This window comes from Aulostomus chinensis, chromosome 3 (genome assembly GCF_037954235.1).
Source record: "Aulostomus chinensis isolate RoL2024-O1b breed Wild chromosome 3, RoL_Achi_v1.0, whole genome shotgun sequence".
NCBI classification, from domain to species: domain Eukaryota; kingdom Metazoa; phylum Chordata; class Actinopteri; order Syngnathiformes; family Aulostomidae; genus Aulostomus; species Aulostomus chinensis.
Genome location: NC_141322.1, coordinates 9,668,038 through 9,683,473, shown reverse-complemented (window position 1 = coordinate 9,683,473; position 15,436 = coordinate 9,668,038). Strand labels below are relative to the sequence as shown.

At 43.4% G+C, this 15,436-nt stretch overlaps 1 protein-coding gene and 1 pseudogene across 1 annotated transcript; one reads left to right on the top strand and one right to left on the bottom strand.

Annotated features, from left to right (window-relative positions):
* Nucleotides 1–6,412: 6,412 nt before the first annotated feature.
* Nucleotides 6,413–8,143, bottom strand: LOC147267600 (transcription factor MafB-like). Its single transcript, XM_086200610.1, has one exon. The coding sequence runs from the start codon at nucleotides 7,918–7,920 to the stop codon at nucleotides 6,934–6,936; it is 987 nt and encodes a 328-aa protein (XP_086056736.1). The 5' UTR covers nucleotides 7,921–8,143; the 3' UTR covers nucleotides 6,413–6,933.
* Nucleotides 8,144–9,024: 881 nt separating this feature from the next.
* On the top strand, nucleotides 9,025–15,227 carry LOC147267599 (uncharacterized; annotated as a pseudogene).
* Nucleotides 15,228–15,436: the final 209 nt, after the last annotated feature.

Here is a 15,436-nt window from a genome sequence, read left to right as displayed (position 1 = left end):
CAGTTACTATGTTTGGTGCAGATATCCATGATGCCTATAGTGACATCATCAGATGAAACATTAAAAAAAGGCATGGCATCAACACATTGTTTGTACAGTCATTCAAAGTTTCCAATCAGTGTCTACTGGATGGAGTCATGTAAAATTTACTTGATACATTCATGGCCCCATACTGGCTAGCCACTGGTTTTTCATTTAATTTTTTCAGATCAGAAATGTGTCTTGTTCATCACATATCCAAATAACTGCCACATGATTTGAGTCAGTGTGTATTTGCAAATTTAGGGACTGCAGATTTAGTTGGCCAACACTGACAAAGGAATGAACTTACTCTCATGACAACTTTTCATGACTAAATTTTTGCATTTATCTTAAATATTAAGAACATACTTTTTTTTCAAAAACGATTCAGTGATTCTTTTAATAACAGTGTATGTGTGCACATTTTTTTTGCCTCCGTAACAGGTTGTCCATCCATAATAGTCTTGTTAACATGGTATCTTGGAAATATCTTGAGGGAATTTCTTAAATTATTACTTAAAAAAAAAAGCAGTGAGAGTACAGAATGAACTTGAAAGCTTTTGGTCATTGAAGGTCAAGGTCACTGTTATAGGTACACATCAGGGACACAAACAAGCTCATTTTCATCTGACTATATTCCTTTGTTACTTGCTTCACCAATGATTCAAATTGTACTGCTTGATTCTCACCACACTAACTTGAGATGCGAAGTTTAAAACTTGTCTGTGACCAAGTCCCATCTCTGTGCAAAAGTAATGACATTCTGTTCATTGTTTGTGATCAGGGGTTAAAAAAAAAAAAAATCAGTAAGTCAAAGCTAGCTTGCAACATGCTAAATTAAATGGTGAACAATGTAAATAATATAGCCTCTACTCTTGTTTTAGTAAATATATTTTGTATTAACATGAGATTTTGGGGGGGAAAGTAAGGTCAACCTCGACATTTCAACCCTGGTCACCTCTCTAGGAGTTTTAACCGTGTTAGAAGGGAATGAAGCAATCATGATATCATCACTTGAGCTTCATCAACAGTTTTGGTTCATTCTTACTGTTTTCATCAGCATACTTCCCAAATGTGCAGCAGCTAAAGAAAATGCTAACAGTAATAGAACCAGGAGTGGGTGCAGGAACAAAAACAGAAACAAAGAAGAGTTAATATTGGACTTCACTGGGCAAAAGTGTGCCTAATAAGTCAAAAGTAACTGCTCACAAACAAGTTTGCAATATCAACTGGGAAAAGGCAGTTGGTCAGTATTGACTTTAAAGCAGGTTTAACATAATAAAATACTTTTATCTTTTTCAAAAGTTAAAGTTCTTTTTTTTGTTTTTGTTTTTCTGTTGTTAACTTCCAAAGCAGAGAACTTCCTGTATATTGACCACAAGTACATGGGTTCACTAGAGTATAAAGCCCTGCAGCGCTTCAAATAGATCCCTTATAAGCTGTATGTTAGCCAATCCCAAGCTTTTCTCCCTGTCTATCAAACCACAATGCACAATTGGTGGTTCCTTGCCTGTTTTAAAAGAGGCTTAACATCAATCATGGTGACAAAGATGGCCACGAAATTAAAGCATGGGTGTATGGGGACCGTTCTGCTGCAGTGGCAAAGAAGAAAAAAGTAACATGGTTTTAGGTTTCACACAAACATGAGGGAAGGGTTATGACACTGGGGAGATATAAACATGACACACTGGTGACACACCCAATGTCAAGGAGGCCTGTTAGTCTTCTCCAGAACGTATGACACTGCTATCATGTTCAGATGTTAGGGATGGATGCAGAAACTGCATACACTCAGGTAGCAATCACAGAAATTTCACAACTTCTCCTCTTTATATGAATACAAAGAATCTGTGATGTTAATATCAGACAGACCCAACCACATAAATATACTTTTATTAAATGGTGGAATCCTGCCATGGTTTCATTGAAACAATGAGGTCCATTACCTGCAACTCTGCACGATTTTTATGGTCACATTCTCTCTATAGCAGATAAGCACATGACATTTCACCTTCCCTTGGATCAGTTTTGTGCCTGTCTTTTCAGCTATTTTATCTTGGATTTGATGATTACCATAATTATTTTTCTTCTTATTTATTTTGTAAGTTTTATAATAACAGATTGCAACTTTCAATAAGATAGTTCCAAGTATAACTGCCCCTCCCTCAAAAAATGGGAACAGTTACTGAAAGAAATGAACAGAAACTATAAGAGAAAATAAAAAATGAAATATGTATATATAAGTATTGCTATATACAGTAATTCATATATTTTAGATACCTATTTTATTATTTTATTACACTTACAGACACACACACACACACACACACACACACACACACACACACACACACACACACACAAAATCATCTTTATACCCTAACAGCAGTTATACATGTATAGTTTCTAATTTACAACACCTTTGTCGTACCATGTTGCTTTCAAAGGATGTGTGTGTGTGTGTGTGTGTGTGGGGGGGGGGGGGGCGGGGGCGTGCACCTGATTTCCAAGTTGTCGTAAACTCTCCAGTTCGCTGGTACCTTCAACACAGAAACAACTGAGAGCCACAATTATCCGCCCTAAAGATAGGTGGGCTGGATTCTGAGGGGCAGGAGCTTGGGGGTGGGGGCTGTTAACCTCTCATGTTTCTACCGTGCACTAATGGATGCCTGTCATTATCATGGACAGAAACAGGAGGGCGCCTGCCAGCTGTATGACCCCCATAAAACAGAGCAGGAAATCCTAACAGGGAAAGAAAGGGAAAGATCTCCTCTCTTCTCCGAAATAATCCCTCTTCTGTTGATTGTCCTCTGCAAAACTGCAGAGTCACACTTGCAAAGCAGGAGAATATTCTATGTATCCACCATGACAATGAACAACAATGTATTGAGGTTGGAGTTATTCCAGTGTATATAAAGATATTAGTTCCATTCACGATTGTATCCCTTGAAACACACTTCTGTGTTCCACCTAAAGGCTCTGGTTGTGTTGTCTAATGTTTCAGTCACACTGGGAGGAACCTGTATAATTATTACATACAGTAGTTCACCCTTTGCTCCATAACCAAAGTCCAGGGTTTGTAAATGTGACAGAGCCTTGTTACACTTGTCTCAGTGGTGTCCACTGAAACGTGACAGGCTCTTTATCAGAGGGTCTTCCTATCAGATCCCAGGAGTTCACGCACAAACACGCTGAACACCACGTCCCAAGAAAGCCAGATGCTTTATTGCAGCCAATGAGATAGCTAGGCAGGCTTTATTGTCGTTCTAGGGCTACACATTAATCCACTCCTGCAGAGCCTATCATGTGATGACTTTAGTCATTACCAGTAGTACAATCATAATTACTATGGAATCTTTCAGGATTGGCCTCTTGTAAAAAGCTCCATAGTCCACGCAGAAGCAGAGGACACAATTCGGATTCTGTCATTTGATTACATTAATAACGTATTGGACAAAAACATTAATTAGTAAAACAAATGCATGTCTCACTGTCTGCTTGTGTGTATTATGGATGCCATGTTCATGGAGACGCCTGTGTGCGTGTGTGATCACTGCATGATTCACAGTGTCACAACTGTGCAGAAGTGACTGGACATCCTCAGCGGAAACCACAGCCGCTGAAGCTGTGTTTTCCTGCGACATACAACCTAACACTCTCACAAAGAGTCACTTGACTGGACCCTCATATAGGAAGTGAAAGAGGAAGCCCCTCGTCCATCCTGTCCTCCATCCCAGCCTCTGCTGCCGCACTTCACGTGAAGCCTCTCTCACAGACGATCATCATTGCAGGATTTGACTGTTGCAAAACAACGGTAAAAGAACTGGCTGGAGCTGGAACTCTCTTGCTTTTAGGGGTCAAATGTCTGGTTAGGTGACATTTAGCCATGGAAGATTAGTGACAATCATCCCTGTCATGACAGAAGTGATCAGCAGTGTTTGTTTGAAACAAAGGAATATTTACCCAGCTAATCAGCTAATTCTTATTTGACAGGCAATCTCATATCTAATCTGTTTTTCTCTCTCAGAAAAACAGACACTGTCCAGGGAAGATGGTTGAAATATCATTCATGGAAGAGGTTCGTGGGGTTTGAGTATAGTGGGCAAGCCTTTCCTCATGGCTGTAGGCCTCTGGCTGTGTTCATTGGTGTCAGTGTATGTAGCCTGGCAGCCTGCATTCCTCTGCCTCTCCCCACACAATGGTGACTCTCTGCAGCATTCCTCTGTCTGTGTCCGCTGTCTGAGACGCAGCCAGGCCTCGGCAAATACCAGCATGCGGCCAAGAGGTTGATTCCAATGGACAGGTTTGAAGATCAGCCATCCACAAGCCTTATTTATTATGTTAAAGTGTGTCATCTCCTTTTATTGGTTGCAACTTCATGAAAAGGGCCTCTGTGGAAGAGATTTTGTAATCAGACATGATGCTGCTTCCTCTTTAACCAGCTTCATCATCTCACACGTTTTTCCGTGCAATCATTCCTTCTCTTCAGTGTGCTGCCACAACCACACAGACACCTTTCCCTCCTGCTGACTCAGTTGCCTGCCTCAGGCTCTGTGGGCTTGGGGTACTGGTGGCAGGGAGGAGGGGGGTGGGGCAAGTGCTAGGCTCTCACATCAGGCGCTCCCAACCTATCACATGCGAGGCAAAAGAGCTGGCTAATCGTTTCTACAATGGCACCCTGCACGCTGTCACACAGTACCCCACTACCGCTCTTCTTGCCAGCACTTCCACTCTATTATGCTGCTGATGCTTAGAAATCCACATGCAACACAAGGAAGGCTGTTTGAAGGGCTGTGCATGGGAAAAGGTACGCAAATAAGCACAAACATGCTTCAAAAAAGCAACAAGGCATGTTCAGAATTGATTGTTCCAAAAAAATGCAAGCGTCTGGAGATGCTTTTGAGTGTCTAAAACAGTGGCATCATAACATATAAAAATGACAAACAGTTAATGAACCAACATTATAATTAATTCAGTAAGAATATTATTGATAAAAGTGGCTTTTTTGCACATTAAGTTTAATGTTAGGTGTTTACTTGTACCCTCTAAAAATAGAACAAATAAAATTGACGAAACTTCATTTCATGAAAAGGGTAAACCGGCATCCAGAGAGTCAGCTCTAGGTACAAGACAGAGGCCTGAGTTCAAACATGAAAAGAAGAGTCCTCACACTAGATAAATGCTTGCGGTAAGTTGAATTACATCTCACCACAGGTTTGTAACATTTCAGATTCAAAAGCTATTCATCAGACCTGTTTGAGGTGGATACTAACAAGCCTGACAGTGTGCAAACTCTAATTTTCATGTTAATACTTAGTTTTAATATTGATCCATGCCTGCTTTATGACATCTGGTTATTTTACTTTAGTGTTCTCAAATGCACACATATATGCTACACATACAGGTAAGTGTTTTTGCACCTCTTACATGATGAATTTAGGGCTGGATTTCCTCAACAGACATTTGAGGTTGAGAGGTCTCACACATGAAAAGAGAACCTGGTGTCCAAAGGGTGGTGCCATGAACTAAGCCACCTGCCTGGCTGAACGCTCACTTGAGGGGCAACAGTGAGAAAGTCACACAAGCAATATTTGTGCTCCTGAGCCTTCACAGAAGTTTTTAACTCAACTTATCACACATTATCAAGCTGGCCTTGAAACTACTACAGTCATCCAAATATTATTGTAGTCCTGAACTGAGAATGATCTGTGTTCAGGAAATTTACTCGCAGATTACAAAATGGCACACAGGACAAAAAACAAGAAAACACTAAGTGCAGAAATCCCTGTGGAGCCGGCCAGAGGAGAGCAAAGAGCAGTGGTTGTTGTTCCTCTCTTCCTCTGTCCATGAATGCAGAGGTGATGTGTTTGAGTGAGAAAGAGAGCAGAGGGGAAGCCTGATTTCCACTGCGTTTTATCTGTAGCCCACAGCCCCTGCCAGGCAGCCTCCTGTGCTTTTGCATGCCGGGATCCCACAGGAAGCAGCACTCCTTGAAGGGCAAAGGTCAGGGAAGGAAAGAAAGCCACTCGTCCCTTCATTCACCACCAAACGATCCAAAATCACAGCAATGTAACTGTGCTTACATTTTGGTGATAACTGAACATACCGGGAAAATGTGTATGTCAATTAGAGATTTCCTGAAACTATTTGATCAGAGATGTATGTTATGTTACATTTTTTAGTAGAAAATCACAGTTTCTTGTTTCCTTTTCAGTGTATAAATTTGTCAAAGTACTAAAAACATCAACTGATATAAACTGTAGTTTTAATATATTGGTGAAACTTTTGTGCAAAATCATGTATGAGAGTAACTTGACTCTGCTTCCATAAGTGTAACAAATTACATAATCACACTGAAAGATTGTGTATGTTGTGCATTTAGGAGAATAATTCCATCAGGAGATGAGACTTGATTTTAAAAAGTCACAGGAGGTTTATTGATCTGAGAAGTGAAAACCAAAAACAAACAGCACAAAGAAAACAATTTGCATAACTGTATTGTATATAATCTTAAAAAGGCAAATGAACATGTCTGTCCAGCAGAATCAGCTTGATAAAAAAAAATGTTTCTAGCATCATTGTTTTAAGGATGTTTTAATGAAGCAAAGCTATATTGGAGCTACAAAAACTAAGCAAAATTCTGAAATAACTGAAGCAGAAAGATTAAAAAATGTGTATCAGTAAAAGGGAATATTCTCTGATTTCAAGTATTTCTTTCAGACAAAATACAGATATAATGTAAAAACATCTCATGCATGTCCTGCATGCATGCTTCATTAGAATTTTCCTTTCATGACTTGTTGCATCTATGTATTTCTGTTATTTGAGTGAGATCCTTGAGTTCAACATGAATTGAAAAGATGATTAATCCACAGCGAAGAAGGTGAGCTGTTGAGAAGAAACCCAACGATCTCACATTAAATACTCGGGAGAGGAAGGGTTGTCACTGGTTGAGCCGGTTTCGTGGTAACCGTTTGCACCGGACAGTTTCTCACATTTGAGTTTGTAGGCGTCCCTCTCCCGGATCAGTCTGTTGAGTTCGTGTTTGAGCTGCTCCACCTGCGACACCAGGCTGGTCTTCTCGTGCTCCAGGATGTGTTTCTGTTGGACACGCTTGAAGCGGCAGGATTGTGCGTAGCCGCGGTTTTTCAGCGTCCGACGCTTCTGTTTCAGGCGCATCACCTCGTCCTTGCTGAGGCCTCGGAGAAGACGGTTGAGCTCCCGGACTGACATGGACACCAGCTGGTCGTCGGAGAAGCTCAGCTCTGCTTCGGCGCGCCGATCGTGGCGACTGTGCTGCCCCTGGAGATGGTGGTGCGCGCCGAGGACCTGCGGGGCCTCCGGCGACTGAGGGGATGTGCTCCCCATGTCATCTTTGAAGTAGGGGTCTTGACAGTGGCTGCTTGGGAGACTTTGCATGTCGGCGTGACCCGGGAGCTCGGGGTAGTGGTGGCCTTGCTCGTTGAGATGACCATACCCTTCGTACTCAGCTTGGAAAGGTGGCGGCGGGTGAGCATGGGGCGCAGACGGGTGTCCCTGCTGGGCCGTGGCGCCGATCAGGGCCTCCATTGCGTCCTCGGGTGTCAGCCCGAATGCTTGATGGTACATTTGGTGGGGGTAGACCCCGTTGTTTGGTATCCAGAACGGGTCGCTCTCGGGATTATTTCTCTGCTCGTTTGGATGGAGGTTCGGTGATGAGGGCACCGAGTTGCAAGGTGTGCTTCCCGGGGTGGACGAGACGGAGTCCGGTCTTTGAAGCTGGCTGCACGGCCCGATGAAGGAGCGCTCGATCGCCTGCATCGCTTCTTTCTTTACGCCGAACTTCATCAGGTCGAAGTCGCTGACGAAACTCATGGGTGTTTTTTGCAGTCCCAAGTGTGAATGTGCCTCGGCGGTCATGTTAGACAGCAAGCTCCAATGTCATGCAGCCAGGGAACTCACACTCACTTGGGAAAAAATAACTCCAAACTTTGATGTCCGTTGTGAAGAGGGGAACCATGTGTCCACGAAAGCCTCCCACCTCATCAAACTCCGTGCGTTAAAGTGGAGATTTTACAGTCTGCTTGATGATTGCAGAAGAACAAACCGCCTCTCCTTTTCTCGGTCTGTCAAGGGAAGCGCACTTTCTTCATAAAGCTGCATTGGCATGATGTCACGCCTCCGAGGCAACACCTCCACGCTCCTCTCCAATGAAAAAACGCTACTGACATGCATTTGCATAAAAGCTGCTCGTGATGACCATCTGACCAACATCTCTTGATTTCAGTGGCACACGTACCCCTCTCAGCATTATTACACACACACACACACACACACACACACACACACACACACACACACACACACAGTCTTCTTCCCAGTGGTAAGCACAGATGTGTATATGTGTGTGTGTGTGTGTGTGTGTGTGTATGTGTGTGTGTGTGTGTGTGTGTGTGTGTGTGTGTGTGTGTGTGTGTGTGTGTGTGTGTGTGAGGATGACAGCTTGATTTCATACTCAGCAGCAAAGGAACTTTCAATAGAAATCTGTGTCCTTTGCTGAATCCACTGGTAAACACTGACATCTTCTGGTCATATTTTGACACTGTGGGGAAGCAGCATCCACTCCTGACTCTTGCAACGTCAGTTCATTTTAGGGCAGAATAACACTATCCTGTAAGTTTTTATTAATGCTTGTTTATTCTTGCAATCCAGGGAAATGGATGCTGGAATTAAATCAGCATGGCTCTAGTTATTATCACCCCCCCAGCCACTTAGAGGACATATACACTGAAAGCAGCATTATACCTGCCACCTCAACAGTAATTACTGCATGCATGTATTCTATTAACACCATCAGAATATTTGAATACTCAAAGCCAACAACACAATAACTACAAATCCCCTGTATCTCCACAACATAGGATTTAACGTGTAGATAAGCTCAAAGAAAGCCAACAGAAAATTAACAAATTACAAATGTATAAAATCTCAGTTAAGCTGAGTTCAGTTCAAGTTACAGGGACTATGATCTCTTATTACCCAACTACCGTGGTCTCGGAATTCAGCCTTTCCCGTGAGTCTCCAAAAGTAGAATGGGAGGGTTTCTGCTTTCAGACCCTTCTCCTGTGGAACCATCTTTTAGAGGAGTGCAAGGCAAATACCATGGACGTATGGCTGAAACCCCCTGACATTTAAGAGTAGAAAACTGGCTAAACCAGGATAAGATGCTATATATAGGCCTAGCTAGCTGCCTGTTGTTATTATTATGTCTGTCTGTCAGCAGGATTATGCAAAAACGTTGAGGTTTATTTTCACCAAGCTTGGTGAGTTGGTGTAGTATGGACCTTTAAATATCAGGTAAGATAGGATGAGTCAGATGGGTCAGAAACACGTTCAGAACTTAGTGAAGTGAAGTGAAGTGTAATAAGGCAGCCAATTGTGATATTTCTCAATTTATTTATTCATTTCTATCTAGTTATGGTTTATTTCATCCACTGATGAAAAAAAGAACAATATTAAATAAACACAAAAATTTTTCAATCTTGAATGAAAGGGAGCAGAAAGCAGAAAATGCTTCCTTTCTCTGACGCTTCATAACAAGATATCAATTTACAAAGAGTAATCTCAACAGCAAAATCCTTATCGTACTCAAATGTGACTCATTTTCATTATATTTCATGAACATGCAGGTTTTATTTATTAATTTTTTTAATTTTTTTGTAAAATGTCATGATTGATTTAGAATCTTTGGTTTCTTTCTTCAGATTGTTCCATAATATGATTCCTTTCACCAAAATGCAACATTACATGCATTTATTCCTAATTTCCTTTAAAAAAAAAAAAAAAGAAGAAGAAGTCCACTCCTTTCAAGAACAGGAAAATGTTCTAACTGCATTCCACAAGGTCAGCTCTTTTCCAGACTTCACATGATTAATGAGAAGAGCACCACCCAGTGGTTACAAGAAGTAAGTCTGATGTAACAAATCTGATTTGATTTACATCAAAATAACACTAGGCTGTCTTCACATAATATAAGGCAACATGAGGGATAAATCCCAAACAAGCCCCACTTAACCTCCATTTGCAAGGAGGGTTTATCAGCAGGGCATCCCAAATCAAGGAGCAGGGGGAGGGGGAGGGAATGGATGATAAATCCCTTCATTAGCAAGTGTACGCCGAAGCTTTCTAGCAATGGTAAAACTTACAACAAACATCACTTGACTAGGCTAAATGCACTTGACCTGGAAAACATGCAACTTAAACTGCAGTAATTTTTCAGCTGATGCTGTGTCATTTTTTTGTGCATTTGCAGAGACTGCTGAAAGGATAAAGCTCTCATAAGGCTCAGGACCAAGCAAGAAAAACATGTTTTGCAAATAAATGAATAAATTGTAAATGTACTTAATTATACCATGGCTTTGTGTGACAACGTTAGCTCTGGGTTGTTTATTTTAATTTTTTGTTTTATTTAACAGGTTTACCATACTAATACCCAATATCCAAAAACACTGACAGGACAGGATGCATCACCTTAAAGACATCCTATAAAAAAATTTACAAACTCACACATACATAGACATACTTTATAAAACATAGACAATGCTAAAAGTCGTGTTTCTGGGGGTGCCAAATGTACATGCATGAAAACAGTTTTCAAACTAATATATTTTCAATAATTAGTTCATTTTCCTCATATTTAGCTAATTTACAACATATGTGAGACATAAGTTGTTCAAAATTTATTCAAGTGTGAAAGCAATTAAATATTAACTCTAAATGTCATATATTAACACAAATGTTCCATCTAAATAACAAATCTAAATCTAACTGCTGTCTTAATTTTAAATGATAAACCTAGAATTCTTATTCTAGAAGCATACTTATTCTAAATTGAATTGTTTCATCTAAATGTTAAATTTGTGCGTTACACCTAAGTCTAAATGCTATATCCAAATATTAAATTCTATATCTAAATCCATCCATCTATTGTCTTCCACTTATTCCTACAGTAAGGGTCACGGGGGAGCTGGAGCCTATCCCAGTGTCAACGGGCGAGAGGCGGGGTTCACCCTGGACAGGTCGCCAACCCATCGCAGGGCCAACATACAAAGACAGACAACCATTCACACTCACAGCCATACCTATGGTCAATTCAGAGTAGTCGTAGTAATTAGCCTAGTCCCCAATTTCATGTCTTTGGATGGTGGGAAGAAGCCGGAGTACCCGGAGAGAACCCACAGAGGCACGGGGAGAACATGCAAACTCCACACAGAAAGATCCCGTGCCCGAGCCAGGACTCAAACCCAGAACCTTCTTGCCGCGACAGTGCTAACCACTGCACCACCGTGCAGCCCAGATCTAAATCCAAAATTAAAATTTAAAAGCTAAGAAGCTTTTGCTTACAAGCTAGGCTAGTTCACCTACAGTAACTGCCAGTTATGGATTGCCCTGATAAACACTTGAGAAAAGTTAACCTTCAAGTGTATAACAAAACTCTGAATAATCATTTAAACATTAAGGAGATTTTAACTATTACATTAACAATTTAAAGGCGGCACAGTGGTGCAGTGGTCAGCACTGTTGCCTCACAGCAAGAGGGTTCCGGGTTTGATCCCTGGCTTGAATACGGGATCTTTCCGTGTGGAGTCTGCATGTTCTCCCTGTGCCTGCTTGGGTTCTCTCTGGTTATTCCAGCTTCCTCCCACAGTCAAAAGACATGCAAGAGGGGACTAGGCTAATCACATACTCTAAATTGACTGTTGGTGTGACTGTGAGTGTGAATGGTTGTCTGTCTCTATGTGTTGGCCCTGTGATGGACTGGCGACCTATCCAGGGTGTACCCCACCTCTCATCCGAAGGCAGCTGGCAAAGGCTCAAGCCCCCCCCCACACACACACACACAATGGATGGATGGATGGATGGATTAATAATTTAATTTTAACTACACGTTTAATTTGAAAAAAAATAAGGACACAAAGTTGCAAAGAACACCCTGAGTGACCCACTGGGAGAACAGCTGCTTGGCTGCCAGAAGGCTCTCATAAAACCACTTTGTGCATGTTTCCCCAGGCTTGCTTTGGCTTCGGTTGGGTGGGGTCAGGTCAGTACGGCTTGGTACGGGTGTGTCTCCACTAGCACTGGGTACGTCATCAGCTTGGGTGGACTCACCAGCTGAGAGTTCCCCAGCGTAATTTGTGTGCGACACAACAACAATGGACAACATGGAAGCAGCATTATGCCTGTTGCTCGGTCTGTGGTTTTTGCTTAAACTAAAAGTAAGGGACGACAGACAGGCAAGGCTTCAAGCAGAGAAACAGAACACCCAAGAAAAGTATTAAAAAAAAACTTTTCCAAGTATCGACCAGTATTCTGCCAAGGCTAAGATGATACAAAGTAGATGACGTGAGCAGGTAAGTTACCCAATCAGTGCCCAGCTATGTGTTTAGGTCACATTTTAGTCCCCACTCAGCTCACTTGGAACCCCAGCAGAGCAGGAAACAAAATGGTAACGGTTAGTACCATGTTGGGGCCAATGGAAACAGGGCCAAACAAACCCAACCCCACCCGACCCAAGCCGAAGTAAGCCCATGGAAATGCACCCTTTGACCTTAGAGAGCCTAGCCAAAAGGAACTCCAGGGGGTGGTCAAGGAACAAGGACAGTCTCTGCTCCAAGACCAAGCTGTGTGCCATATATCGTCTACAAGAGATGTCCAGGACCCCTCCAGTGCCACTGGAAGTTCTAGAAAGTGATCTGGCAAAGAGGGAGAATCGCTAATCAGACGAGGTGTGCGGAGGGAGTATGGATTTCTAAGGAGGAGAGCTCAAAGAACACCGAGCAGTTCTGTACCATCCCACTGCGTAGTGTAGAGGGCAAGTTGTTCTACAGCATCTTGTCTCAGCAGCTTGCAGAGTTCGTCATTCAGAACGATTACATGGACACATCAGTACAGAAAGGCAGCATCCCTGGAGTACCTGGCTGCTTGGAACATACAGTCATCGTCACCCAGCTCATCTGTGAAGCCCGAGAGGCCATAAGAGATCTGGCTGTCCTTTGGTTAGACCTGACCCATGCCTATGGGTCCATACTGCATGGCTTAGTTGAGATCACGCTGCAAAAACCACATATGCCCAGTAACATCTGCAACCTTATCTTGGACTACTATCTTGACTTCAGGCTAAGAGTCTCGTCAGGGTCTGAGTCATCCAGCTGGCACCAGCTAGAAAAGGGACCATAACAGGCTGCAGCATCACCATGACTCTTTTTGCCCTAGCCATGAATATGGTTGCAAAGTCCACAGAAGTGGAATGCCAACGCCTAAAGATGAAGTCTGGCTCAAGCCAACCTCAATTCAAGGCTTTTGTGGATGATCTCACTGTAAGAACGTCTTTGGTGCAAGGAATCAGTCAGATTTTTCAAGGCCTGGTTAAACTCATCACATGGGCCAGGATGAGCTTTAACCCCAGCAAGTCTAGATCCTTGGTGCTGAGCAGGGGCATGTTGTCGACAAGTTCTGCTTCACTCTTAAGCCCAGTTCGGACTACTCAACCTTTTTTTGTAGGCGACTCGCCCTGCTGTTCACACCACCCGACTCTGAATCGGGCTGCTGTTCACACTACAAGATTTGTTGGCGGATGGGAATGTTCAGACTACACGACTATCCCCTATAGGCGGGGCCGACTGCCCAGCTGGTCTCTGCAGGGATTGATCCTGGAGAACTGCGCTCCCGGCTGCTCAGATAAATTAATATGTGGGGAGTGGTGCGTTTTGGACGGGAACGGAGTTCCGGCTGATTTCATTGCGTTTCTTAAACAATATTATTCAAACCAGTAGTCCATTCTATTCAGGAATTTTTGACCGTAAAAAACACAGACATCCACAAATTTTCGTTCTGAGCGCCGCAGAACGCGCACCTTCGATCAGCTGATCAGTGTTTACATGCTGAATGCGGTGACCGCTGCCAAGCGAGAGAGGCAAAACAGCCTCCACGGAGCGGCGGATTGCCTGTCCGCCGGTAGATGGTCACGGTCCATTCAGGCCGCTTCCTCCCATAGCAGCGGTGCCATCCAGCAGGTAAACACAGAGGAGCAGCTTTTCACTAGTACGCCACCTCTCCTGACTTCCGCCCCCCCCCCCCACCGTCTGCTTTCATTGGTTGCAGCTCCGTTTACGTCACTGCAACAAGTCCTGGATATCTAGCAGTGCTAGATGTCCACTTTTTGTCGCCGACTTCGCATGCGACCTCCCAGTCCATTGTCTTCGAGCTGACCACACCTCATTACTTTTGTCGCGGCGGTCGTTAGTGCCTCACCCCGATTTGGGGGAGGGAAGTCGCCGATGCCTAAAATCGTGTAGTGTTAACTGGGCTTTAGAGGTGTCACCATCCAAACCATCACGGAGCAGCCAGTGAAGAAACTGGGAAAAGTGATTGACTCCAGCCTCAAAGAGTCCAATTCCATCAAGAAGACCATCAAAGATCTTGAAGGGTGGCTCACAAAGGCAGATAAATAAGGTCTGCCTTGGAAATTCCAAACCTGGACCTAACAACATGCCATCCTGCCTAGGATCCTGTGGCCACTGCTGATATATGAGGTCCCAATAATGACAGTAGAGTCGATGGAGAGGAGGATTAGTAGACACCTTCACAGGTGGCTTGGTCTTCCCTGGAGCCTCAGGAGCACAGCACTGTATGGAAGGAGCAACTTCTTGCAACTCCCATTTAGTGGCCTAAAAGAGGAGTTCGGGGTGTCATGGACCAGGGAGGCACTCCAATACAGGAACTCGAGGGACCCAAAAGTGTCAGCTGTGTGGATCGAGGTCAGGACAGACAGGAAGTGGAAAGCGACAAGGCAACTGAAGTAGCAGAGTCTTAACTGAGGCAGAGGGAGCTTGTGGGGAATGAGGCAAGAGTCTGTGCGGGTCTGGGTTAGATGGCCGCTATCACTGGCGACATGATCACATGCTCAAAGCACTAGCAGAGGCCACCCGAAGACCATCACATTCATCAAGGCTGGAGAGACACCGCTACAGCCTAGATCAGTGACTGGCCTCTTTTCTTCAGCAGCAGACTGGGAGCTGAGAGCAGATCTGGTTAAGCAGTTGTGCTTTCCAGAGCATATCCTCCATACCACACTGTGTCCAGACATGGTCATCTTCTCCAACTCCACCAAGAAGGTGATCATGGCAGAGCTCACTGTTCTCTGGGAGGAGTGTATGGATGAAGCCTAAGAGCGTAAATGTGTTAAGTACCAGGAGTTGACAGAGTAAATGGTAAATGGACTCAATTTTATATAGCGCTTTTCTACCTTAGTGGCACTCAAAGCGCTTTACAGTGTCATCTCATTCACCCATTCACACACACACTCACACACTGATGGTGGAAGCACCCATGCAAGGCACCAAATTAATCATCAGGAGCAATTACGGGTTCAGTATCT

Excerpts from the sequence above, each read along its gene's own strand:
- LOC147267600 (XM_086200610.1), bottom strand. The coding sequence starts at position 7,920 with ATGACCGCCGAGGCACATTCACACTTGGGACTGCAAAAAACACCCATG.